The sequence below is a fragment of the Mauremys reevesii genome, linkage group 4 (genome assembly GCF_016161935.1).
Source record: "Mauremys reevesii isolate NIE-2019 linkage group 4, ASM1616193v1, whole genome shotgun sequence".
Lineage (NCBI taxonomy): Eukaryota > Metazoa > Chordata > Testudines > Geoemydidae > Mauremys > Mauremys reevesii.
Window position 1 is genome coordinate 11,285,592 of NC_052626.1, and position 27,242 is coordinate 11,312,833.

Below are 27,242 nucleotides of genomic sequence, written 5' to 3' on the forward strand. Positions count from 1 at the left end.
CAAAGCTCCCCTCTATGCCCAGAGGCACTAGGACGGGTTCAGTGTCCTCCTCACTTTCCCCTGATTAGGCTTGAGAGGAAGCTGCAAAGAGGAGCCAGCCTTTGAGATACACATCTATGAAGCAATTAAACACCCATGGCTGGGACCCCACAAGATAGGAGGGGCCCAGAGCCCAAGCTCCAGCCCAAGCATCTATATAGCAATTTTTAGCCCCGCAGCCTGAGCCCCAAGTCAGCTGACCCAGGCCAGCCACAGGGTCTTATTCCTTGGAGAACTTTCTAGTTTTGACTGGACTTTCTCTACCCTGTGCAGATTGGCTTGTTTGCTCCAACCCGCCTGGCTGCATCTCTTCACCTCAGTATCACTCCTCTTGCCCCCCTCTCCCTTCCTTCTGAACTAAACCCACCGGAAAGAAAGAATCATGGAACTAACAAAGCTCGCCACCATCACAGGGTTCACGCTGCTTGCGTGAGAGATCTCTCCCCCCAGCTTGTGCCTGCCCTCTGGTTGGTAAGCTCCTCTGGTCAGGGACTGTTTTATTCTGTTTGTACAGCACCTAGCACTACGGGATCCTGGTCCATGACTAGAGCCCCTAAGTGTAACGGTAATAAAAAAATAAGATACTTAATCTTATTGAACTTGAAGTGAGACTTACTATCTCCTCCCCTTTGGTGGAAGTAGGCTTGGTCACACCGTGCTCACCCAGATCTCAGCAGCCAGAGGCCTCCTCAAGATTCAAATGAAGAAATGAACCCTGGAATTCTCCACTAAAACATCCACGCTCAGGCATATAATTAAAACTCATGGTGGACCCAGCCTTCTTTCCCTTGCAAATAGCATTACGAGCGAGCTGCTCCTACCACGTGCCACAATGCTAGGACAATTCAGCCAAAGCTGGGCTGCACCAACCGCCAACTGCAATCCTGTATTTCCATTATCCACCAACCTGTTTGTCCAGTGGATGATGCTTCGGCCACAAATCCAAACTGCAGGAGGGGAAGGAACATTCAGAAGTCTGGTATAAAGGAAACCTAGTTAAGCAAACCAATATTAACCACCCAGATCTTCCCTGGGAATGCCAAGTTCATTGCTTTTGGCATATATAGAAATAAAAGCAGTAAGACCCTCCACATGTCCAAACATACAGTGGCCACATAGCAAGTCCTGTTGTTGAGATGGCTACAGCAAATTCTACAGGTGTCTGAGGGGCTTATTTCCCATCTGGAGCAGGAGCACCCATTGATTCACTGCACCATCAAATAAGCTCTGAAATGTTACCAGGCAGAAAGACCACCCTCTCCCAAAGGATAACTTGAGATCCCAGGATCACATAGCCCCATCTTCAAGAAGTGAATAGTGATGACCTGCCTTGTCTCTACACCATCCACCAACTGGAGATCATAAACGTTCTAGTGTGTTCTGTGCCAACCCTGGCAACAGCTTCCTCCGCCCAAAATGTAGGTGCTCCTGCCGTGGAATGCACTCCTCGAATGGAATGAAAGGCTTCTGGGCGTCTGGACCAGCCTGGGGGTTCTTTGGTGGCAGAGCTGCATACATAAGCTTCCTACATCCTGCAGGATTGGAAACCTCTCTAAACGGAGTAGTGTAGCCAGCAAAACGCGCACGCACAGCTTTCTCATGGAGTTGTAAACAGGCAGGCCGGCACCGTCTTGATTCACCAGGGTTATAATGAATTAAGCTGTTACACACTAAGGGGCCAGAGGAACTAGGGCATCACCGAGGGAGGGACAAGAGATGCTGAGGGTGCTATTGTTCAACAGTAGCATATGCCTAGCAGTGAAAATAATATGAACCTTTTCAGGAAGAAATGCATATTCATCTCATCATCTTGTGCGGATCACTAAACTGCCAGTGCTGGTTAGAACTCAGGCCGATTGAAAAACGCTTTTTCAAATTATACAAATGTCTTCCACAAAAAGCGTTCATATTGTTTGAAGTTGTCCAGTATTTGATTAATGAAAATGTTTCATTTTTGAATCAAATTGAATGGAATTGAAAATGAACATTTTTCACTATTTTGTCTCCCCCTCTCACCTTTCTTTCATTACCATTTTTTGACCAGTCCTAATCAAAATCGTCAAAACCAGAACCGCTTATCCTCTAGCTCAGTGGTTCTCAACCAGGGGTTCGTGTATCCCTGGGGGTACTCAGAAGTCTTCCAGGGGTTACATCAACTCCTCTCGATATTTGCCTAGTCTTACAACAGACTACATAAAAAGCACTAACGAAGTCAGTACAAATTAAAATTTCATACAATGACTTGTTTATACTGCTCTATGTACGATACACTGAAAGGTAAGTTCAATATTTATATTTCAATTGATTTATTTTCTAATTATATAGTAAAAATGAGAAAGTCAGCAATTTTTCAGTGTGACACTTTTGTATGGGTTAGGTCTGATTTTGTAAGCAAGTAGTTTTTACATGAGGTAAAACTTGGGGGTACACAAGACAAATCAGCCTCCTGAAAGGGGTACCATAGTCTGGAAAGGTTGAGAGCCACTGCTCTAGCTTATCCCCCTGCCCCCAGATCAGCACTGCCACGAGCACATGAAGTTTTCATGCCTGCATCACCCCCTGCTCTGAGCCAGCTCTGGGCACATCACTCTCATTGGAGATAAATCCAGATGCCAGGCCCTGCCTATACAACCAACTGTACTTGCAGACCTGCTAAAGATGCCATTGAACACTTATAGAAAGGAGTCCACTCAATCCAAGCCTTCCTCTCTTTACAGGATTTTCTAATGAAATTATGCCAGCTATAGACTCTTCCATTTGCAGTGGAAAAAATGAAACCCAAATGCCCTCCTGGGAGCCAGGCAATTTTCAGGTGTCAAAGCAATGAGGGCAGCTGGTTTAAAGTGACTTTCTTGGCTTGTATGTTAACGTTTGGAGAAGGGCCAGATCCTCACTGAGGGCCTGGATTTATCCACCACCAAGTCTACCTTGAAGCCCTGAGGAGTCAACCACCATTTAATGTCCATACGCTATGGGCAGCCTTGCGTGCCTCTGTGACTGCTCAACGAGATTTTAAACATGATCAGGCAGGTATCGGCACGCCTTTGATTCTTTGCCACCCGAGGAGAGATCATCACACTGCCCAGACTTCAGCCTGCTCTAAAGAAAGGAGTTGAACTTTCATAAATGGTGTAGGAAACTTCATTATTCATTGGCATTGTGTCAAAGAAAAATTGGCTGGAAGAGAAAATTCCTAGCCAGTCAGACTCTCCCACATACTGTACCCAGGAAGAAGGCAGATTTAATTTATTTGATATTAGCACTCACTCTCTCCGTGTGTGTCACATAATCATAAAGACAGTAATACACCAGAAGGTCAGAAGCAATACAATTTTAACTGAGCTTTTCTGGGTATGGAATTAGTGGTAGCTGGAATTTCTCCATGGCCTTCTTGAGCATAACTTTTAAAGGAGATGTGCCCTCTGACTGGGATCTAGCCAAACCTTTCAGTCAGTGTGGGTTTATATAAATACCTATATACACAGTACATTTACCTAAGATTCAGCAGGTGCCACTCTTCTCATTTTTCAGAGGAGAGGTCAGATGCTGACTTTCCACAGCAAGTTTTTTTTCGGAAGAGCAGGGCTGTTAGCTCTAGTGTCCTGCCCCAGAATACAGGGAATTATATACTCCCTGTTCTTTCAGTGGTTCCATTTCAGTCACACATTGTGGTGGAGAATGTAGCTGCATGCTTTGCATCACAACACATTTCCTCCCTGAGCTGGATGCATTCCATTTCCTTCCTAGAATTCATATAGCTCTATGTCCAAAAATAAAGCGAAACTAAAAAATCCCTGTTATTCCCCTTTCTTGGTTCCCCAGTACAACCAATCTTTTCTATGCTTATTTTTACAGGCTGCAAACTCTTCAGGGAAGGGACTATATTCATTTTTGTCTTGTGCAGCACAAAGTAGATTGTTGGCACTTGAAAAACCCAAACAATAATAAATGCTTCCAATTAAAAGCACAACATGTGTGCAAAATCCTGTATCCGATGCCACATTGTGTAACTAATACACATTTTCTAGGTTGGCTTGACAGTCCAACCCCCAGTCACTCTCTTAAGAATTCCCAAGGAAAAACACTTTTTATAAGCTTTAATGATCCAGTTCAAACCACCAAAAACCTGGAAATAAGGAGTCATGAACGCTGTCCCTTAGCTGATGCTGCTGTTCATTTCTGCCCTCACAACATGAGTTCACAGCTGAGTATTAAGCATCCACTTAGGGTTTTTCTTTTCCCTTCTCCTTTTAAGCTAGGCCCCTAATGTTTCTAAAATGCACTATTTTTGTATGAAACAAAACATGAAGCTGCCCACTTCCATGTACTCTACCTCATACGGTGGGTCTGAATTGAAAACAGCAATGCAGATTGCATTATTAGTTGCACAAAGAATTCCTTGGGTTTTCTCAACACGTGCGGTGTCTTAAAAAAGTAATGGATAAATTTTGGATCATCTCACTAATGTAAAAGGCATCCTCCCCCTGGTGGTATAATCTGAATGTACACTTTGGAATAATTTTCTAGAGTCAGTCTTACTGCTTTTTTCCTATAAATCCTGAATCTCCATTCATCCCGGATTTCTTGTGCTCTTTTTTGGACCAAATATTAATTTATTATTAGGTAAAGTGTTTTAACTTCATAAAATCCTTACCTCATCTTTATGGGGACTACTATCTATTGTACTTCATACTGCAGATGTTTGTAACCCCCCCCAAAGTAACTTTGAGCTACTTTTCAATTCCGAGAAAAGGATAATTTCCAACTTCTAACTAAAGTACCATCCTAGTATCCAAGTCACCAAAAAGTGAGCTGTATCCAATATGCATATGCTAAGGTTAGCACTATGTTTATGTACCAGCAACGTAGCTGACATTTTGGTAGCTTATATCTTAGGGTATATCTTCACTACCCGCCGGAATGGCTGGTAGCAATCGATCCAGCAGGGATCAATTTATCACGTCTAGTCTAGATGTGATAAATCGACCCGAGTGCTCTCCCGTCGACTCCTGTGCTCAAGCACCGCGAGAGGCGCAAGAAAAGTCGATGGGGGAGCGGCAGCAGTCGACTCACCGTGGTGAAGACATCACGGTAAGTTGATCTAAGTACGTTATTCATGCAGCTGAAGTTGCGTAACTTAGATAGATTCGCCCCCCCCCCCCCAATGTAGACCAGGGCTTAGTTTGTGGTTTGAGCAGAAGCAGCTAAACAGAAATTGTAATGCCTACATGCTACTTTAACTAATTTTGATCTTAGCTATCGAATTTATTTAGCAATGTACGGGGGGCAGGGGTTAATAGACCAACTTGAAAATGGTTATGCGCTTCTCCTAAATTAGAATTCAGCCAAGCAGTTTACCTATTTTATCTCAAATGTGTGGGAATTGTTAAACTGAAGCAGCATTAGTGAATTCAAAGTCATGCTGGATTTATGCTCCAAAGGAAATCTCCCATTATGTAAGAAGTCCAAGGTTTGTGTCTAATGTGCATGAATATTATAAAATAATTAAATATCTTCATTCCAGTCAATGGAATTGTGCGTGTTACACTACCAATGAATTTGGCACAAATATGCCTTATTTTGCCTAGGAAACAGTCAGATAGTTGTGGTCTCAACCACTAGAACGACACTTAACCTTCTACCTCTAAATTATTACTTGTGCTCTCACTGTTACAGAGAAAAAGCAAGTTCAAAAGCAAGATGATTCACAATAGCTAAGCAAGTCTTTATTTGTCCATCTCAGCAGGGTGCTCATTCACACGGATGCTAATAGCAGGCAGTGTTAGATACCATATCAGGCTGCCATTACATTTTAAAGAAGCTTTTTGGATACATGATGTTACTTTAAGATAAACAAGTTACATAGAACAGAAAAAGAAATCAGCCATGTCCAAAGCTGTCTGCAAGGGATGACTGTATACACCAATACGTGCATATATGCACATGGGAGAGATTTGCTAGTCCAGGTGAGCTGTGGCCAGTGCATGACTGGAGAGAGAAGGGGGAAAGGCAGGTTTGGTAGTCTTTGAACAGTCTCTCTAGCCTGCTCTAAACTATCTGTGTGGTCTTGACCAGACATTCCAGACAAGCCTTGAGAAATCTTCCTGACTAAAGTTCCATCAAAACCAGTAGGTGTCTGTGCAAAGTTTTAGTTTCAATGAGTCAGTATTTTCTGATGGAAAAGAAATTGGATAAAGCTCCCGACCAGTTTTAACACTGGGTGCCCAACCTGAGACACGTTAAAGGGGCCTGATTTTCAGAGGGTGGGTGCTCAGCACTTTCTAAAGCTCAGGCCCTTTTAAGGTGTCTCACATTAAGTCATTTTGGAAGTGAAGACAAACTAAACCGAATTAAGGCCACTTTAATTCTAAATAAGAGTGTCCACACAAGGGTTTTATGCGGTTTTACCAATTCACTTTAAATTTCCAATTTTAGTTAATTTGGATTAATTTCCGAGTGTCCCCATTTAGACACGCCTTTATATCTGTAATAATATTCCTGCTTACTCTTAATTCTATACTTTATTCAGGGGCGGCTCTAGGTATTTTGCCGCCCCAAGCATGGCAGGCAGGCTGCCTTCGGCGGCTTGCCTGCGGGAGGTCCTAGGTCCCGCGGATTTAGCGGCATGCCTGCGGGAGGTCTGCCGAAGCCGTGGGACCAGCGAACTCTCCACAGGCATGCCGCTGAAGGCAACCTGCCTGCCGTCCTCGCAGCGACTGGCAGAGCGCCCCCCGTGGCTTGCCACCCCAGGCACGCGCTTGGCGTGCTGGTGCCTGGAGCCACCCCTGTCTTTATTTACCTGTCCCAGAGATAATAGCTTATGTAAGTCACTTGTCTCTGTCTCTTCATACCCACCCTGTCACCCTCTTTTAAATATCACCTCATTCAGACAGTGGATATTATACATACTTTGCTAATTCCCAATTTTACTGACATTTAAAAAGAAATAGCAAGGTCTTTTGTTTTTTAAAGGAGAGAATTAATTCTGGTCTTTAAGTATTTTTAAAGTTAAATCTAGCCCAGCTTTGCAAATTTTACCAATTCGTTCTGCTGACTGCAGAACACAGCAATATAAATATTGGTATCGCTTTTTAAATGAATTATTGACCATTTTAATACATGTTGCACAGTACATATTAATACAGAAAAATACATGTTATCAGCAATGTAATGTTGACCATGTACTAATCCATTCCACCTGCTCAAATATTAGTGCAAATAATTATATATTTGTAATGCATCATTGCTGTCTAGTTTGAATCTATGCCTCCAGAATAAATGTCTCTTCTGTGAAATTGTTTGCTATTATGAGTAAAATGTTATATATTCAGACTCAAATTGACTTTGGATGGATAGGTAAGTACAATGAACAACCTTCAAAAATCCACTTGTCTAAGCCTTAGCAAGTTATTTTTAATGAATTGTTTACAATAAAATGAATGTTATAAAAAGGTTTCAGATTAAAGCTCACGTTAACTGGCTTTTCTATGGCTGCACTGTAATATTCAGTATTTTGCTAAGTTCAAAATTACTGCACTTAAATTGGCAAGATTAGTCTTACCTCGGCTCAATGGAGACCAGTAACACATTCTCCTCAGTAGGTAACGCCTAACTCATTTTGATTTAGAAACAATACAACCTTGCCACACTATGTATTGACTGACTACACCTTCACTCATCAGGTTGGACTACCCACTTTTAGATGTTGCCACCTTCTTATGGATACCACTAAAATACAAAGGCATTTGGAAACAAGTTTTCTTACAAGCTACAGAAGCAGGTCTGGGAGTTAATCAAAAGGTGACATCTACTCCAGTGATTTAAAGCACAAGAAACTTGGCTCTAATGCAAGAGGAGTAAAGAAGGATTGGGAAGTGAAATCCACTCAATAGCAGCATTGCCAACTCTTGCAAATTTACTATTATTTATTAGTATTAGGATAATGCCAACCAAGAGTGAGGCACCATTAACGGAGTAAGAGACAATAGCTACTGCCACAAAGAGCATACAATCTAAATGGGCAAGACAGAGATGGTAGTGGGGAAAAGGGATAAGCAGATTGACCGGTGATGGTCTGCAAAGTTAGTCCCAAGATTTTTTGATTTATTATTAAATTCACCTCAGACAGGTGGATTAACTATGCTGATGGCAGAAGCTCTCCCGTCAGCAGAGTAGTGTCTTCACTTCAGCAGCACAGCTGCACCAGTGTAGCACTGTACATGAAGACAAACCTTTCCAGCGAGGAGGGTGTGTGCTGGACGAATCAGTCTGTAGCTTCCCACCTGCAATGCTCAGAAGGGAATTATCCCTGCAAGGTGCAGCCTTACTCACAGACAGATCAGGGAAGATCATAGCCAAGTGTCGAGTTGTCAGCAGTAACTGAACTCTCAAACTTCCATTCCCTCAGATGAGGTACTTTTTGGGGGGAGGGTTTTCTTGAGGGTGAAAGAGGAAGGGGGGGGAGGATAGTTGCCTGCTCTTTCTCCTGATATTTGAGGTGGTGATGGCAATGAAGCTGGTGCCTGTCCCCCAACAGCCTTCGCCGGTTCCTCCTGCACTACCAAGTCAATTCAGGGGTCTGATACAGATTGACAAAACCCTTGCCACAACAGTTCAACGTTATCTCAAAGGTCACCTTTCCTCCAGGAATCCTCCATGGCAGATAAGATCATCCTGCACACTAGGTTTACTGGCACCCATACACAGACTTGAGGAAGCTGGGGATAGCGCTAGCAGGCCAAACAGGGCACACTTCCAAAGAAGAGCAGGAAGAGTCCTGGCCTCTCGGTCATCAATAAGATGCACCTCCTTGCCGTTGCATTTCCTACAGAAACAGAATACAACCTAGCGCAGGAGAGAAACTGAACATCCACCCACAGGGGCACCAGTTAGATACAGACGACGTTGGACTGCCTTTGAGGCACCTCACTGTATTTGTAAGTTACGTGCAGCATTTAAATAAAACCATGGTAGGTGCTTTATATGCACTTAGAGACAGGTAGAAAAACCAAATTATTTTACTGATTGCTTGAGACCCACAGTAAACTGACATTTTGCATGTCAGTATCTTGCAATTCAAACAGCCATGTACCATTCTACAGATCACTGATAGCCTTGAAAAAGAAAACAAGCTTGGCTCCAGGAAAATTTCTTGCATTCCAATTAAACTTCAGATTGCTGGTGTATTTCCCACTTCTCACAGAAAGCAGTATCTCATTTAATATAAGGATGGGATCTTGTATAAAGAATTCTGATCACAATCCTGTCTGTTCTCCCATATTGTTGATATATGGGCCCGGTTAAATAATATTTTAGAACTCTAGCCTTCCCTTTTCAGGTGCTGGCCTTTTTACTTACAAATTGCTTGTTCTCCAGATCCTTTTAGCTTATGCCATCTTCATGGTCTTTCTACTATCCTCTGTTTCTAACCACCTAGAACTCCCCTTTTTCCATCCTCGTCCACCACATCCTCCATTTCCTGATTTTTGTTTTTTCTTTTATATTTGTTGTGTTATATTGTTATGAAGAGCCTGCTTTTTTCTGCCCTCTGCACTTACGCAAATACAATACAATACCAAGTCATGTTAATAAATTATAGGACTTGCAAAAACATAGCTTATTTTCCAACCTACAATAATTTACTGCGAAACCATTTTAACCAATTGGAGACAGCATAATTACATGCACATACACATACCTCCTCTTTAACATTCACTTGGCTGCCAGCCTATTAAAAGCCAATGTTCCAAGAGTAAACATTAGAAAAGTAGTACTTTTAGCTCATTACATACACATAAAAAAGCATATTTGTATTTTTTGATAGTACTGCTATTATATTCAGAAACTCCTGGAAATATTTTCCCAAATTTACATGCTATAAAAAGCTATAAACTTCAAAATGTATAAAAATTATAGCTCCCCCATCCCAACCCAAAATTTATTTTTACAGTAAGCTTCATGGTAATAATAGTCTCTTATATGAAAGGTTTGTGTTATGTTTTTTATTTTGTTTAAAAGTGGGAAGGGAAGGCCCACACTAATCGATAAATTTGATCAGTAATAAAATTACTTTTATTGATTTTTTTTAATAAAAGGGATTTATACAATTGCATATAAAGAGAAGAATATGGAAATGGAATGGAATGAAAAAGGCATGTGGAGGGAATATTTTTTATTGAGTGTTTACATGTCTAAGTGTTCACCTATTGTTATCTCATCATTATTTTAATAGACATAATAGAGACTATTGCACTGAACTTATGCATGGAAAACACCACAGTTAACGTAAACAATATGGTGAGTACATTTTATATAATTTTAAAATATAATTCAAAACAAGAAATTTACAACATAAGACATTTTGAAGCATTTCTATAATTTGCGGTCTTAAAATGATGCCTAGTGGTTTTGTTTACTGTTCTGAAGTGTTTACAAATTGACATTTTTTGTACAAAGATTTTATATTGGTTAGTGAAGCCACTATCTTAAAATTGTTGGCTTTAAGTTACAGAGGTAACAGAGAGGTATAATTTGAATTCACATCAGAGCTTTCTAAAAATGGCAACAGTACAAGCATGTGCCTCCTCCAGTATCCAGAACTCTTTGTGATTCTGCCATGGCCAAGGAATAGAGCTATACATCTGGACAAAGCTGCCACAGTTTCCCAGAATGCTTTGGAGGAAAACCTGGCATACTTGATTTCTCTTGTTTACCAATATAATTCTCTGCTCAATATAAAATAAAGGGAAAAAAATCAATTTTGACTGAGCCTGGGAAGTTTTAAAAAATTTGGCAGAGGATAGCTGTAATGGAGAGACAAAGTAGATTTTAGGAAAACCTACTCTGAAGAAGGGAGAGAAAGTTCTGTGGAAAATATGCCAAGTCTGCAGAGTAGAATTAAGACAGAGTGCTACAGATGATCCGCACAGTGATAATGAGTGGAACTTAGAACACTGAAACAATGCAGTTCATACCCGAGTTCTACAGGAGCTCTCTGGCTCGAAAATGTCACCACTTACTACAGAATTTTCAACTGTTGGGAAATATTACCCCAAATATTTCATCATCCCCATTACTTCACTTCAGCTACTGTACCCAGCATGGATCCATCTCAGACGCACCTTGAGTAAGTTCCTATTGTTTAAACACACATACAGTAATAGTTATCCACAGCATTAGATATATCAGGGGGAAGAAAAGTTTCTGCACCTGCAACTATTTTATGTTGCTCAGGTATTGAAGATCATGTCCTAAAGTTAAACTAAGTTTCAGCTTTGGATTTTGGCTAGATTTTATACAAATTCTTCCCATCTACAGATGAATGTGTGGGAAACAATCTCAATTTGTTTATGTATAGAATAAAAAACAAACAAGCTTCTATGATGTTAAACCGACAACAAGCATCTTCACCTCATAGTAATGAAATCTAAAACAAGGTGGCTGCATTCATTTAGGAACATATTTAAAATTAAAAGTGCCATTATCAGACAGATAATAAACAGAGTGCCGTGAGTTCGTATGAAGTTGATACATTCCAGTGGGCTCCAACAACAACAACAACAACAAAAACCCCTCTCCAATTTAGCTTAGCTTAAAGTTCTATACAATGAATAAATTACATCTTTCTTGGGATAGTGTTTCTGTTACTCCTACATCTCAGAGAAATTCAAAGCTAATTAATTAAAGCAAGAAATTGTATAGCGTAGGATAACATTTTGAAAGAATGAAATGATTTAGAAACACCAATCAGCAAAGATAATTTGATTATGATTAGCTGTGCTGAAGTTTAAGTCATTAAAATTGATGAATGTTTTTACACAGTTTTAGTCTATGTAATCCATTACCTACGCTATGCTCTGTAGTTAAAGTCTAACAAATGGTATTAGATAATTCAAGATTGAGGACTGAAATACTTTCAATTCATCACTTGCCTTCCTTCACCAACATTTTTCCAATGGAAAATTAGTGGCAAGTAGTTTTGCAGAAATTCATATCTGGGGGAAATGTCGTTTAAGGAATATGAATTAAGGATTATATCTGCTCACATTCTTCAAATAAATTCTGGCTTAAATATGGCTGCTGTTTTGTTCTGAACAGTCACTGTGTCCCACAAAAATTACAACTGCTTTTTAATAAGAAATTATTCCCTGTGCTTTCTAACACCCCCAGCCTGGCAATGGGACAACATGTTTGTCTGCACTCTCAGCTAAAGTGGCGAGCAAGGCGAGCAGATCTATAATCAGCTCGCAGCTGAACAAAGGAGTGAAGGATGTTCTTGTCCAGATTAGCAAGTTGTTCTCCTGAGCAGACCTGCTTTAAGTTATCTGGTGCTACCACCAAAAGATTGCAGAGTGCATGCAGGGTGTCAAAAAGCTGCAACACCAATGGAATCTGTTTGAAAGAGAGAGAGAGAAGAAAAAAAACAGTAAAAATGCTCAAAGTAAGTATAAGTCTTATAATGAAATAGCTGCTGCAAAGTTCATCCAGAATGTCAGTGCTATTTTCCACACAGGAGACTCATTTGTGTCTTCTGTAAAAAACTGACTAAAGCAATTTTCAAAAGCCAGATATAATTTTTAAAAATGTATATAAATTTGGGTACTTTTGTTTTAGAACAAATGTGAGATGTGACCATTCAGAGAATGTGTGAAAATTGTTCAAGCAAAACAAAATAAAACAACCCACAACCACTCACTAATATTATAGTTATACTACTTATGACTGAGGTGGTATTTTTTATAATACCCAATTACATGCAATTATAGCTTTCTGGAAGAAGTTACCCGCTTACTTCTCATTTTTGGTAAAGTTCAGTTTTATTTTTGTTATCCCACCATGAAAAAATAGTTTGCACAAATAATTTTTTTCAGATTTTTTGTGTGCTCTAACATGACATGACCTTGATTTATTAAAGCTTCAAAATTGCCATGAACTTAACTCTCATTAAGGACAAGTGCTTCTGCTATTTGAAGAAGCTTGGTTTGGAAATAATAAAAATGAGTCAGCTTCATAACGCTTTAAAAGCATATAACATAATGAATGATATGGAGGCAGCTGGGAGCTTCTGCTCGGTTTCATAAACACAAGAACTAGCGGGTGTTCAGTTAAATTAAATATGGCAAATTCAAATCCAGGTGGAGGAAATACTTTCATATAACAAGTAAGTAAACTGTGGAACTCATTGCCACAGGAAGTTGTGGCCAAAAAGTTAGCACAATGGGATGTTTAGGATAAAAAGAATATCCAGAGTTATAATAGTGGATGGTAACAAATTTTGCAAGAGACTAATCCTTAGATGTTTGTGGTCTTAAATCTCTACCTAAAAGGGATTAGGAGGACACCTAATATGTAATATAATCTGCCCTGCATCTGTCTAATGCAGAGTTTCTTGCACCTGCCTCTGACTACTGTTGAAGACAGAATACTAGCTAGATGGACCACAGGTCTTATCTTGTCTGGCAGTGCGTACATTCCTAACTTATTTAGATGTGAAATCCTACATACACATGAAAACACTCAGTGTGTTTTTGAATTTGCATTCAAAATAATACATGTTGGTACGTAGCAGTCATTTCCTACTCCCTGTTGAAATCCCTACCACCACCTTGACCCATTCCACCTGAATATGTCTGAGAAAAAAAGCAGCAAGTCTGAACCGGCAAGAACTGTCTAGAGGCCATTCCAGGTCAGCTGCTTGCAGCACCAAAAAGGATTAATTCTCCAGCAGCCAGAAGGGCTGGAAGCAGACAGAAGCCAATCAAGGCCCAGCAGGCAAGATAAAATGGGCTGACTGCTTCTTCCAAGAGCCAGTTCTGGTTGTAGCTGGGACAAGGTCAGAAGCTAAGGATTTCCTCTGCTTTAACCCAAGAGGCCTGGCTTGGTCAGGGATCTAACTCTGACTACACCATTTGGTTAAGCCACCAAAGGACTTTTATGTTTCGGAATTTTAAATCCCAGGTGGCTATTATGATTTATAAAATCAGGGCAAGCTTGCTTTGTGAGATGCTCAACTGACTCAGGTAAGCTCATGACACAAAGCAAGTGAATTTAGGAGACAACTATGAGGACTATTCGGAAAAGACAGTCTTGCTGACATCTTTTATTAAATGATTAAAGCTGCTGCCATGGTACTAGGGCAATCTACAGTCTAAAATGTATGGTAGGTTGTGAATAGAAGGCAAAAGATGTGAAATGTGGCTATATGAAGGACATTTTTCAACAAAAATATTGTTTCGCTATCCAGGCATTTTATGTATGCCTCTAACACCACACATATTAAGTATACATACACTAACCTTAAAGTCTTTGGCACACTTCCTGTATTCAGCCACATCACAAATTGCTAACATGCCTCCCATGCAACTGTAGGAATATTGCTGTAGATGTTCATAAATAAGTCGATGAAAACGAACTCCAAGCTCCATCAGAACTGTGTCCACATTCTTACCATCCATAGACTTTCTAATCTTTTCCACTTGCTTTCTGACATAGCCACATACTTTGACACAGGCCTATAAAAAGATTGCTTGTAAGTTAACTGATTAAAGAGAAGCTTTCCCTCTTAAACATTTGGAAAACAAAGTCTCAGATTAATCACGAGCAATGTACAGAGCACTGGCTCACACAACGGTCTGTGGATCACCAGCTGACCACTTGCTGCTGGCGTTCCTCATTTTCAGCAGAAAAATTGCATTGAAAGACATCCATAATTCATTAAATACTGCCCTAATATTACTTTTCTGGGTAAGCAATTGTTGCCATTATCACTGGGAAGACCTGCAAATGGGAAGGCAGATCCATGACAAACTCTCTATTAAGTTTTGGTCCATGTTAATTTAGATGGTACTTTAGGGGAGGGGGAGTGTGTGTTTGTACGGCACTTAGTCCAGCCTGACTGGGGCTGTTGGACACTATTATTATACAACAAAAATGAGAATACTCCCATCAAGTTTAGGATCCACACTGTGAAGGAGTTTGAGAATCCTTGGCATAGAGTGAAACAAGCCTGAATGTTAATCAGATGTACATGTAATTGGACGTACACTATCAAAATGCCAACACTGCTCAAATTATCTTCAAAATGCTAGTGTGTATTACTGACAAATCTCTATTTGTTTACTCACATTAGTATACTGAATCAAAACACTGTTTTCATCTTCTGGTTTAAAATCGGTCTTCTTTTGTTCTGCAGCCAAGATGTGCTTCATTTGACCAATCATACAATTCAGTGTCCTTTAAAGTTAAAATATACATGTGTTTTATTTTAAAACTTTTCATTTACTTGATTTTAACATTTAAAAATTCTAAAGTGATCCCACATAAAATATAAGTGATTAGTGCACAGTGAAGTAGAAATCCCCTATTATCCACCACTTCTACAAATTCATGAAGATTAAATGAGTTTCACCATTTAATATAAAAAAAGATGTTCACGCTAAAATGAACTGCAAAGACCAACAATATTTTTGAAGCTGCTATGCAGTACAATTTTAGTACACAAGACAAGTCTGATTTTCTGAAGGTGGTAGGGGCATGAGAGTCAGACAGAAACCTTTGAGAAATCTCTGCTCCAAAGTTCTCTTTATCTTGGAATGCAACACAGTATGTGCTGGCCAGCTGATTTTAAAGGAGACATATTAATTGAAACATAACCAATTTAAAGCCAGCTCTTCAGAATAGCCAGGCACTCTTGTTTGCTGGGGAAACCAGAAAGACTCTGAAGGGAACTTTTTAGACCTAGTTCAGTAACTTTATAAAGAATACACAGTTCAAGCGAAACAGCATCACAAAACACTTGCAACAAGAAAGAATCTTTCCATTCACCAGTGCTGGTCACTTGTCTTGAAAGATCCTGTGCAACTTTACTTGCATCACAGTTCTTCTCTTCCCCCTAGCAGTTATCCTTCCTGAACATTATCTGAAGTCAGAAATGGTTTATTTTACAGTCAATCCCAAAGCTGATCCAGGGAGTGTTTGAAGAGCAAAGCAGCTGCAATACATAGTGCTCACTCTCCCAAGTGACTCTCACTGGAACACTCATTTTTTCAGAACAGATTCTCTCACTGTTTTCTAGAGACCGTAATCAGCAAAAATGAAGCTACATAGCTTGGACTATGAAAACTCCACAGGATGAGAGGGAGGGAAAAATATACCTAATCCCAAAACAGGGAATCAAATTAATTATTTTCCATGCCTATGAAGCTAAGACTCCCATTCTGGCTGTACTTCACTCTACAACCTTGCCTCAGCCAATAACAGATATCAGAGTTACATCCCCCTGCTCTTCCAACTTCCACTTTTAACATACATGCATGTAAGGCAATCTCTATGGATATATAGAACAGCAATGCTTGTTCATTAGGATGGTCCATGGACTAAAACCAGTTCAACTAATCATTACTGAGGAAGAAACCATCACTGTGAAAACTCTTCAAGGGTCTGCTATCAGACGTTGTCAGATTCTGGATAACATTTAAACCAACAATGCCTGGGAATCTACCTTTCTTTGTTACCAGATGGTGCCCAAGTCCAGCGTGATCTATTCTTGGGGTTCTTTCTGGTATTTTAGTGCTCATGTAGAAAAAATGGTGTGCAAGTAACCACATTTTTATATAAGTGATTTGTCTCAAAACTGCTCTCTCTTTTACAGAGCCATCACAAACATGTAGTTGTCTGCAACACATAGGGGCTTGTGAAATCCCACCTTAGGTGACTTGGGAACACAGTACCACTGACTTCCAACTGGACTTGTGCTTCTCCATCACTTAGGCACGTTTGAAAATCCCCACATAGTCTTTAGAGATTATTTATTGTACACAGAACTTAATTTATCTCCTCTGACACTGAGGGCTCAGGCAATCCTGTCTAGGTTTGAACCTGTGGCTTCAGAGAGTCTAAGTATTTCAGACTTAATGTTTAAACCACTACGGCATTTCCAGCAGCAGAAGCTAAAATCTCCATTGTTATCTCTGTACTTTCTCCCGTTTTTCCTTTCCTTCCATCGCCACAGCAAATATTTTTACCAAATCACCCCTCAATTCCTTTGAGACTCTTCCTCACCGAGCAGAAGGTAACAGAGCTAGGATACAAGAAGCAATGCTTGTTTTCTCTTGCACAATTCTGTTCTTTGCTCCTTCGGGATGGAGTGGACACCTAATAATTAATGCTTATATGGCACTTTTCAAGGCAGTACAGACATTATTTTCAATTCCCATGGGGATGTATTATTTACATTATGAAGGGGAAACCGAGGCATGGAGCTTAAGCAATTGGTCCAAGGTCAAACAACAAATCATTTGGAGATATGGGAATAATACAAATCTCCTTGGTACAAGTAAAAATATAGATACTCTGTAAGTATAGTACTTACATTGTGACTCTGCTCCCTAACATTAAGCATTACCTCTTTCTTGTCTTTTCCCACTGCAAAATTACAATAATACTTCGCATTTATAGTGCTTTTTCCATCCATAAAAATTACACCATTTTATATAGGAGGTAACTGAGGGATGCAGATTAAATGAATCACTCAGTCTCAGAGCAAGTCAATGTCAAACCCAGAATTACACTCAATTCTCTTGACTCCCAAGATATGCATTACACCACAGTCCCACTCAAGCAAGTCAGTTAATCTCTTTCAGTCTGTCACACATACTGCTCTTTAAATATTTTAAAATTTTAAGTTTCAACAATCTGTATGTGAGCTTTTCCCCCATAGCCCAAAACAGGTAGTGTTTTGGGGTTTTTTTGTTTGTTTTTTAGAGAGACAGAGGAAAATTGTGAATGACCTCATTCCCTCAACACAAAAGTGGATGAAAGATTTTGCTCACTCTTCCCAAAAGTATTAGTTTAAGGTAAAAAATCAATCATGGAAAAATTTCAGCCTCCCAACATTAGTTTTTTCTTGACAAAAGTTCAGTGTGATGTCTGATTTTCTGTCTGGATTTCAAAGGAAATAAATTCCATGGTTCTAAATGATTACTTCCCGGCAGGAAAAACAAGCTAAGGCAAAACTTCTTTGTGTTAAAAATGGTAAGTAGAGCAGTGATTGATGGAAAGTTTAAAACTTCACTTGCCTATCAATGCCCACGTCCAGTTTCATCTCCATTTGTTCTATTATATCCTTTTTCTTCTGAAGGCATTCAGATAACTTAGGAGAAGAGCTATAAAAATAGTAGGGAAAAATCATAACAGTCAAACATAATGCAAATCAAATCCATTTGCTTTGGTTGCTAGCGAGAACAGGAGTACTTCAGGATTCCCCACCCAGCCTCTTCCAGAAAGTACCAGACTGGATGCAGTTATCTGTCTTTGTAATCAAGGACTGATGGATGGAGCTACTTCAAAAGTCAGAAGACCCTACAACTGTATTTGCTGACCCAGAGGTGGGCGACACTCTGCTGTAGTTCAGAGGGAGTTGCCCCTGGACTGAGCCGTCTGCTTTCATATTGCTGCCAATCCCCAGTGGCCCAAAGAGTGAGCCAAGACTGCTGTGCATGCCAATACGCCGCACATCAGCATAATAGACTAAAAGACTCCTCTTCCAAATTTACTGATTAGAAGTCAGATTTATATAAACACTAAACTTTCTACAACTTCCATCATCAATAATTTGAATTATTCTTAAAGCAAATTTCTTTTAATAAAAATATTTAACTGTATTAATGGTAACACAAATGAAATTCATAATTTCTAGCAATGACGACCATACATATTCACAGAAAAAATGCAAAACAACACCTGACATACCTGATTAATGGCATCAGATGATCATTAAACTGCTTGTCAAACAAGTGGAAAATAGTATTGGCCTGGTGTACAACATCCAGGAAATAAAGATTTGCACTTTTAGAGTCAGGAGACGGAATGCCTAAGGTGGAAACATTTATTTAGGATCATAAAAAAAAATATAGGGCATGTAATCTGTATCACTATCCTTTCTAAGGATAAGGGTAAAATTTTCAAAAAAGTACTTAAGTTAAAATCAATGGGGTGTAGGCTCCTAAGAACTTCAGTCACTTTGAAAACGGGAGTTAGGCATCTAAGAGCACATCTACACTAGAAACATAAGTCGACCTACGTCAGGGTGACTTACACCCACCGCAGTGGTTCATGTCCACACTACCCTCCTCTATCAGTGGTGCACATCCACCAGGAGCACTTCCACTGACTTAAGAAGGGCAGTGTGGAGGACTGTTCCCACGCAGTTCCCTGCCGGGAGCCCAGCTGCACCCCTGGCTCTCAGTTCCCTGCCACTGGGCAGCACCAGGGCTCCCCACAGGGAGCCAGGCAGGCACAGGGGGAGCAGGGAGCCTGGGCAGCAGCTGGGCTGGGAGCCAGGGGGCAGCCAGGCTCTGAGCGGGATGGGTGCAGCCCAGCTGGAAGTGGGGAGCCTGGGGAACAGCTGGGCTCTAGCTGGAGCCCCTCTACCCGCCCCAGCTTTCTTGTCAATTTCATGGCTCCATGACAGCCAACAGCCAAGGCAAGTAATGCAGGTTCTACACAGACACTGCATCAACCTAGCTACACCAACATAAACTGTATGCCTCTTGCAGAGGTGGAGTTATGATGTCGGTGTAATAGGGAACTTATATTGGGGGGAGCAAGGATGTAGTATGTATACTGACATAATTAGGTCAGCAGAAGCTGCCTTATGTTGACCTAATTCTGTAATGTAGACCAAGCCTAAATCATAGGAGATTTTTTCATAATTACCCTAGAAGTCTATATACAATATTCTTTGTATGCAGATAGTACAAAGGGTAACGTCAATGGACTCCCACTAATATTGATAGGAATTCTGCTTATCAACGAAAGGCAGCAAATTGTACGAAAGACTTATAACTCTGTAACCACATGTAGTTTATTCTTCAAAACAATTGAAACAGAGAAAAAAATTTACTTTGAGAAGTTTCCCTAAAATATTAAAATATGCACACACAAACAAAAGAGGTTTTTTTAAAAAGTAAATACGAGAAAAAAGTCTTTCTATATAACAAATGTTCCTCTATATAACATATACATGTAAAACCACACACTCTAAATAAACACACTCTATAAAAACCTTATTCTCTTTTTATGAAGAAGGTGAAAGAGGTAGGAAGGGAATGATCATGCTCAGATTCTTATGATGCAGGAAATAAAGCCTCCAGATATTTCTGAATAATCATTGTCTTTCAATCTGTACTTATTTCCCATATGTAAGCTGTGCTTTAGAAGCTTATACTTTGGCTTCCAAATAAATTAGATAAATTAATTCCCTTAATCAACACACTTTGCACAACATTAACTTGTATAGATCTCAAGGCCAATCACTGAAGAGTATAAAGTGCTCCGAATGCATTGACCAATGAAATTAGAAACATTAATATGTGCTATTTTATAATGAAATACCACACATTTAAGAAAACAAAAGACAGAATTATGCTTACCAGCAAGTCCAGTTTCCAAGGCATAATCAATATGCTCAATACACAAAAACTCCACAAGCATAGAAAAAATTCTGAATGCATTCTTCGGTAAATCAGAATGATCGGAGAGCTTTAAAAAGAACAACAAATATTTTGATATTTAGTGTTAAAACTTGTTGTCTACACTTGGAAGTTTATTTGAATTAGCGTAGGATGTGAATTTAAAGCACACAAGATATTTCAACAACTCCATATGTGGACACACTTAATCCAGAACAACAATGTGACCACGTACAGAGCTATTCGTGAATAACTTCATGTGTAGACAATTCTTTGTGCACACTTTTTAAAAATATATTAACAGTGATTGCAGAAGACTTAAAATTACAGAGCACTTTCAAAATAATAAAATAGATCCTCAGATGGTGTCAACTGTTATAGTTCCACTGAAGTCAAAGTGAGACTGTTTACACTGGCTGAGGATCTGCCCCTATATATCAATATATAATATAGGACTATAGACAATCATCACATGTTGAAATTTTCATGCATACATTTGATTAGGCAGTTGTGCTCAGATTTTTAGAGTTGCATGTTTGAATAATTGATACATAGTTACTATGACTGTATGCAGTGTCAGGGTAACAGTACACATCTAACTTGTCTTTTGCATGGTCAGTTACCATGCGCACAAATACAATTTCAGTAACTGCATGGTGTGAGTACATTTTTATATGCACATAATTCTAAAATCTCATCCTAGATATTTATATAGCAAAATCTGATGCTCTGCATAAAAAATGAAACAAAAAACCCAACACTATTTGGTATTTTAGAACTTAAAAAAGGTGGCTCTTAAAGTTGTCTGAACAGCAACTGGACTTTGGTCCTTTGTAGTTTAGAATATTTGCAAAAGTAAGACTATAGACCTTTGCAGCACAGGAGACTTGGACGACTGGCATTTGGAGTTAAATGTATGCTTAGTTTAGTTGTCCAAATAAAATAAAAACTACACATTCTAATTCTTCAAATGCATTCCCATGAAGTTACTAATTTTGAATATTCTTTACCTTTAGAAGTTTTTATTTTACGTCTCCCTGATAAATTGTGCTTTAAAGTTTCTAGTTTCATCTGTTTTGGTTATGAAAGTGCAACATTTATTCATGCATGCAGAAATACCTGAATTTATTTTGCTCTAACTGTTGGAAAATCATAGTGATAATGAAGCCTTTCCGTATTAGGCCTGAGTAAACCAAAGTTATGTTATGCTTGTCCAAACTGTGTTGGAAAGCTTACCCGTGTATCTACCTAGCTCCTTATTCTAGTCAGCTTTTTTGTTTATCTCTTTGTTTTGCTATGTATGTTAATATGCAAGTGTATGCAGCTGCGTTCACATGTATGCATCTAGTACAAAGTAGTACAATCAGCGGATGTGTGTATCTTCCTTCCCCTTCAGAATGACAAATCCAAAACATCAACAGATGTATCTTGTATATAAATATAATGATATATGTATGCATATCCATCCAATTATCCCATAATAGTACAGGTCTAGGTCTAGTCAACAAAAAATAGACAAAGACATGTGTAGTGTGTTGTTTAATAATAAAGTTAGGGCAGGCAGCTTGAAAGGTGTGGTCTCTCTCTCTCTCTGCACTAGCCGACAGGAAACAGCTGACAGATGAATAAAGGGTGTGTGGTGTGTGTCTTCCTGTCTCCGTACCTCCTTGGTGTAATTAGGTAAGCTCCGGGGGGAAAACGAGCCCTTTTGGCTAACATAACTTTACAAACAAATCAATCTTGGGCTGAGACCAAACTTGAAAAATTTCATCCCAAAAGGAATGTGTTTGGGAAAAAAAAAATATGCACAACTGAAAAGGAAGGTTAGAACAGAAGTTAGAATTGAGTTAGAACTACAGCAGTTTTTACCAATGACCACTATAATGATAAAATGATTAATTTGTCTGTGCATCGTGCCGTCACTTTGACATTATCAAATCGTCTGTTATCTGAATATTAACCAGTGTTGTATCTATTTCTGCTATAACCATGGTTACATTGTATCCTCTCAATATCTAATACACCTCTACCCCGATATAACATGACCCAACATAACACAAATTCGGATATAACGCGGTAAAACAGTGCCCTGGCGGGGCGGGGCTGCGTACTCCAGCGGATCAAAGCAAGTTCGATATAATGTAGTTTCACCTATAACACGGTAAGATTTTTTGGCTCCCGAGGACAGCATTATATCAGGGAAGAGGTGTATATTAAAAGCTATTTAACACACTGAGACAGTTCAGCAAAATATTTGGAGTTCTGTTTTGTTCATTTTAAGGATAATTCTTATAAATAGATGTGTGTATTTGCAAAAAATGATTTTGGCTTAGAACATAAGAAAGGCCGTACCGGGTCAGACCAAAGGTCCATCTAGCCCAGTATCTGTCTACCGACAGTGGCCAATGCCAGGTGCCCCTGAGGGAGTGAACCTAACAGGCAATGATCAAGTGATCTCTCTCCTGCCATCCATCTCCATCCTCTGACGAACAGTTAATAGATGAATAGACGAATAGTTAACTTCTGTAAATTAAAGTTTGTAATTAAATCTAAGGTTCTTATTAAACCTTTAAAGCACTACACCCACACAGCCAATGAGGCACAGAAAAACCTGTGATTTATATCAATAGTAAAAATTCTATTTTGTATTAGGCACAAACATTTGAAAACAGTAAAGGATTAAATAGAACGTAAACAATGCAACAGCAAAGATTATCCTCCAAAGCCTCTCAACAATAGTATTAATAAATAATAGACGACTGATACCTGTGACAATTGAATGTTTGTAGGGAAATTCTTATCTAAATTAATCTTATTTTTGTAGCTTCTTGTTTTAAACTCTGACATCTGTACAACATATCAAAGTTGTTATACTAAATGCTAACCAATTATAAGGACTGGTTTAGAAACAAAAACAATGTAAAAAGCTATTTTTATTCAATTGGTTATAAATAGTGTTTTTAAAACAAATGGTCAGATGTTTTCTGTAACTTACTTTTGTTAAGAAACAAAAAGTCTATAAACAATGTCTTACGCTACCTCACCATGACCCTGATTTTAAAAAGGTAATTTATTTCATTAAATGAGACTCAAGTCCTTGCCTCTGCACCAAGTCCATCTACCTCCTATTAGACTTCAACTAATTGTAAAACAAGACGTGTTCTTAAAATTGAGGATGTAAACAGTTACTTCTTCTAGCTCAATTTTGTTTTTGTGTGCCATTCAAATTATATCTACTTATAGAAGTCACAGAAAGCAGACTTACTCTATGACATCTTTCAAAAGCTTGCTTGGTTTCTTGTAAAAGGTTAACCACCACTTCTTGGGAGAGGAAGGTTTCTCCATGGGTATCAATACTTGGGCCCAATGGCAAGTTTGTACGTTGTCTTATTCTCTCTTTGAGATCTTGAATACTAGAATTCAATACACCAGAGGGAAATCTCACTGAGTGGAAATTTTAATGTTCAAGTTTAACAATACACTGGGAATATTATAATAGTTAACATAGTAAACAGAAGCCTAAAACATAACTTAAGAAGTGCACATCTGTATTTTGAATAAAACAAATAAATAAAACCTTGCAAAGTGATCAAGAAAAACCTACCAGAGCAGACAAAAACCTACTGGCCGTACCAAACATGTTAGCATGCACAACCCACTCTTCAAGTCCCACAACCACGACCACACCCACACTACTCTGCCATGTCCCTCCACACCCTAGGGACTAGGTATTCCTCACTGCATGACACAAGTAGTTCCCAGTGAGTTCAGTGGTGTATATTTATATCCTGTTGTGGGAGTTTAGCTCCCACCACCTCCCGAGACTCTCACTTCACACACACACACACACCTACCTCCCATTGGACTCTCTGCTCACACCAGTTTTTCTGTCTCTTACACGCCCCCCCCCATGCACCTGACAGTCACACCACCCCAACATTCACTCAATAAGCAGCCCTGGCTCAGTCTCACATGCCCAGACTCACCTCCATGCACACTCCCCCCCAATTCAGCCAGAACTCCAGTCATCTCAGTCTGTTTATTCTCTCCCCTACAACATCAGATCTCTTCCTGCCAAGGCATTATTCTTCTCTTTGTTCCCTTCCCCCAAATCAGTTCTCTTCTGTGAGCCACCAAATCCATTACACCTCAACAGCAGCTCTTCAAAGATTCAGCAGCCTCAGCACCGCTCCTGCAGCTAAGATTCAAGCATTCTCCTGATGGCAGGCACCTCCCCCTAGCTGCTCCACTTGCACCACAGTTTCCCAGTTCCAGAGGAGGACTATTGGGATAAGATGGCTTGATTTGATCAGCAAAAGGTCGAGCCCTGCGCAGATACAAAATTTGTATCCACAGCCGATCAACGATCTGCTAACATGGTCTGTGGATACAAAGAGGATGTCCGCAGATTTGCGGGGCTCTAGTAATAGGGATGTGTTATTTGAGAACTGAGCTTAAGAGGACTGAAGTCATCATTGGTCACCACTGGGTGGCACTTTTTGGTCATATAGCCCACTTTGGAGATAAAATCCCTGCATACTGAGCCCTGAAGATCGGACTTGAGACCAGGAGGGGACATTGCCTGGGCACAGACTGGTAGCAGCCACAGAGTCGTCCATGTTTAACCTGGCTTCACACCAGATCAGTAATAACCCTGTGGAGCTTTTAGATGCCCGAAATAAATCTGTACAATGTGGCTATACACATTCGGTGCTACAGACCCTAACTGTCTAAGCGTGTAGCTGTTGCTGAGGAGGAGAACCAAGAGCTCAGCTCTAGCCCTCTCTGCTGCTGGATTCTTTGAAGGATTTTATGGAACTCACTCTCTTCTCCTCCTTTTCTTTTGTCTCAGCACGGGACCGCCAGAGCTGGGCAGAAGAATACAGGGCAGAACAGCAGGATGACTCCAACTCCTGCTCCAGCCAGCAGGGATAAAGGAGGGAACAGGCATGACCCAGGGGAGGGGGAATTACAACTGCTGGTCTTCAATCCCCTTCCCTCTATGCACTCAGAAGAGAGGGAGGCTGAAGGATCCAGCAGGGCCTATTGGAGCTCTCCTTCAGGCCAACAGTGTATCTACAGCAGTTGCACCCACTGCATGGCAACTGAAGTATTAGGTACATTCAGTCTGGTTTTGCAGCCATAAGGGCTAACAACTAAAGAGAAAACTTAGATCATGCAGCCCACAAAAGCTTCCTATTTGCCCCAGAGGAGTGGGATTTTACAAAACTATTTTAAAACAGACATTTAAAAAAACCTGTTTCCTTCATAAACAAAAGGAAAGAATGCATAACTGCTAACACACTTTCAGCTGTGCACAGAGTCTACACTTCAAAGATCCCACTTTGAGTCTGTTCAATTTGATCACCATAGGCTCTTCACTATGTGACAGTTTGCAAAAAAATTCTGAAGCTCCAGAAAAACTACTCCTATTCAACTTTTAGAAGTCAACGGTTGCACAAGTGGTAGTGTGACACCAATTTATTTCAGGGTGTCAGTCTTTAGCCTTATTACAGTAATAAGACTCACACTAAGCCTGAGAAAGATATTAGATGAAAGTATTATATTTGGTGCAGAAAGATCTGCTAGACACTAAGGCTTAAGTTTCAACTTACTTGCTCAAGATATTTAGTTTAATTTCATGTGACTATATAATGGATTTATCTAGCATTTCCTTTGTATCCAGGGGAGCAAACCTTTTAGTATATGGTAATATAATGTGACAACACAAGTAATACAGAAAATAATGATGGTTTTGGAAGCCAGCTTTTATGCAGATGATCAACATACAGTTTAAGTGATGTTCACTGTATTTTTGCCCTTTATTATATTTTCCTCTTTTTAAAAAGAAACTCACCCTCCAGTGCCAATGGACCTCTTCTGGTGGTTTTTGGAATCATAATAGCGTTGCAGAATCATAGCGCTCCTACTTTTCAAATAACCAATTTCCACCTCAATGTAATTCTCCAAGTAGGAAATGAAAATGGATTTGATAAGCTTAGACAAGAAAGTCTGCTTATCAGTACCCAAGTTAAACTCCATCAATTTGCTTGAAAGATTAGTAGTTCTTTATGCAAAGGAAACAGAGAAAAAAATGTTGCATTTGTATGAATTACAGTATTACATGTTTGCAACGCAACTAGAACAATGGGGTCCCAATCCTGACTGGGATATCTGAGCATTACCAAATTTAAATGACAAAGAACTCTGTATAATTTATGCACATATGTAATGCTATAAGAAAATGGCAGGCTGTGATTTTGTTATGGAAACTGCATCTTTCAACACTCATCACAACTTTTTTGCAATGCCGCTTACTCAAATTTGGCCCATCCAACCCCCTCCATCATGACATGGTGGGGTGATGGGGGAGGTGGACAAGAAGGACAGTGAGGCCTGGGACCCGTGCGGATGAGGGCTGCACAATCCTGGGGGCTCGTCTCGCTTGCTGCCTCCCCTTTGCACCAAGTGCACTCAGCCCCACCAGCAATGGTGCTGCCAAGTTTCGCTTCTGCCAAGTGGAGTGGGCTGGGTCTGCTGACCAGCCATGTCTCCTGTGTGACCTCAAGGATTTTGCCTTCTTCAGCTACCGGAATGCACTGGGGGACACACTTGGGGAGGACCCAGTGAGTGGCGCCAGGCAGGAGCTTATGCTTCCCACAGGGTGGAGAACTGGGACGGGGAGGCCCAGCAGTGCCAAGCACCCACAGCATCTCCAGGGGTTTCTGAGTTAGG

The 27,242-nt window shown here is 39.9% G+C and overlaps 1 protein-coding gene across 3 annotated transcripts in view; it reads right to left on the bottom strand.

Annotated features, from left to right (window-relative positions):
* Positions 1-11,328: 11,328 nt before the first annotated feature.
* The window catches only part of EXOC5 (exocyst complex component 5), a 42,957-nt gene continuing 27,043 nt past the window's right edge, over positions 11,329-27,242 (bottom strand). For all 3 annotated transcript variants that reach the window (XM_039534852.1, XM_039534853.1, XM_039534854.1), the window contains exons 11-18: positions 26,365-26,574; positions 23,773-23,920; positions 20,469-20,577; positions 18,787-18,907; positions 18,114-18,200; positions 15,162-15,270; positions 14,334-14,549; positions 11,329-12,429 (exon numbers count right to left, since the gene is read on the bottom strand). In XM_039534852.1, the coding sequence (XP_039390786.1) occupies positions 12,241-12,429; positions 14,334-14,549; positions 15,162-15,270; positions 18,114-18,200; positions 18,787-18,907; positions 20,469-20,577; positions 23,773-23,920; positions 26,365-26,574 (1,189 nt within the window). In that variant the 3' untranslated portion in view covers positions 11,329-12,240. The remainder of the gene's footprint in view (positions 12,430-14,333; positions 14,550-15,161; positions 15,271-18,113; positions 18,201-18,786; positions 18,908-20,468; positions 20,578-23,772; positions 23,921-26,364; positions 26,575-27,242) is intronic.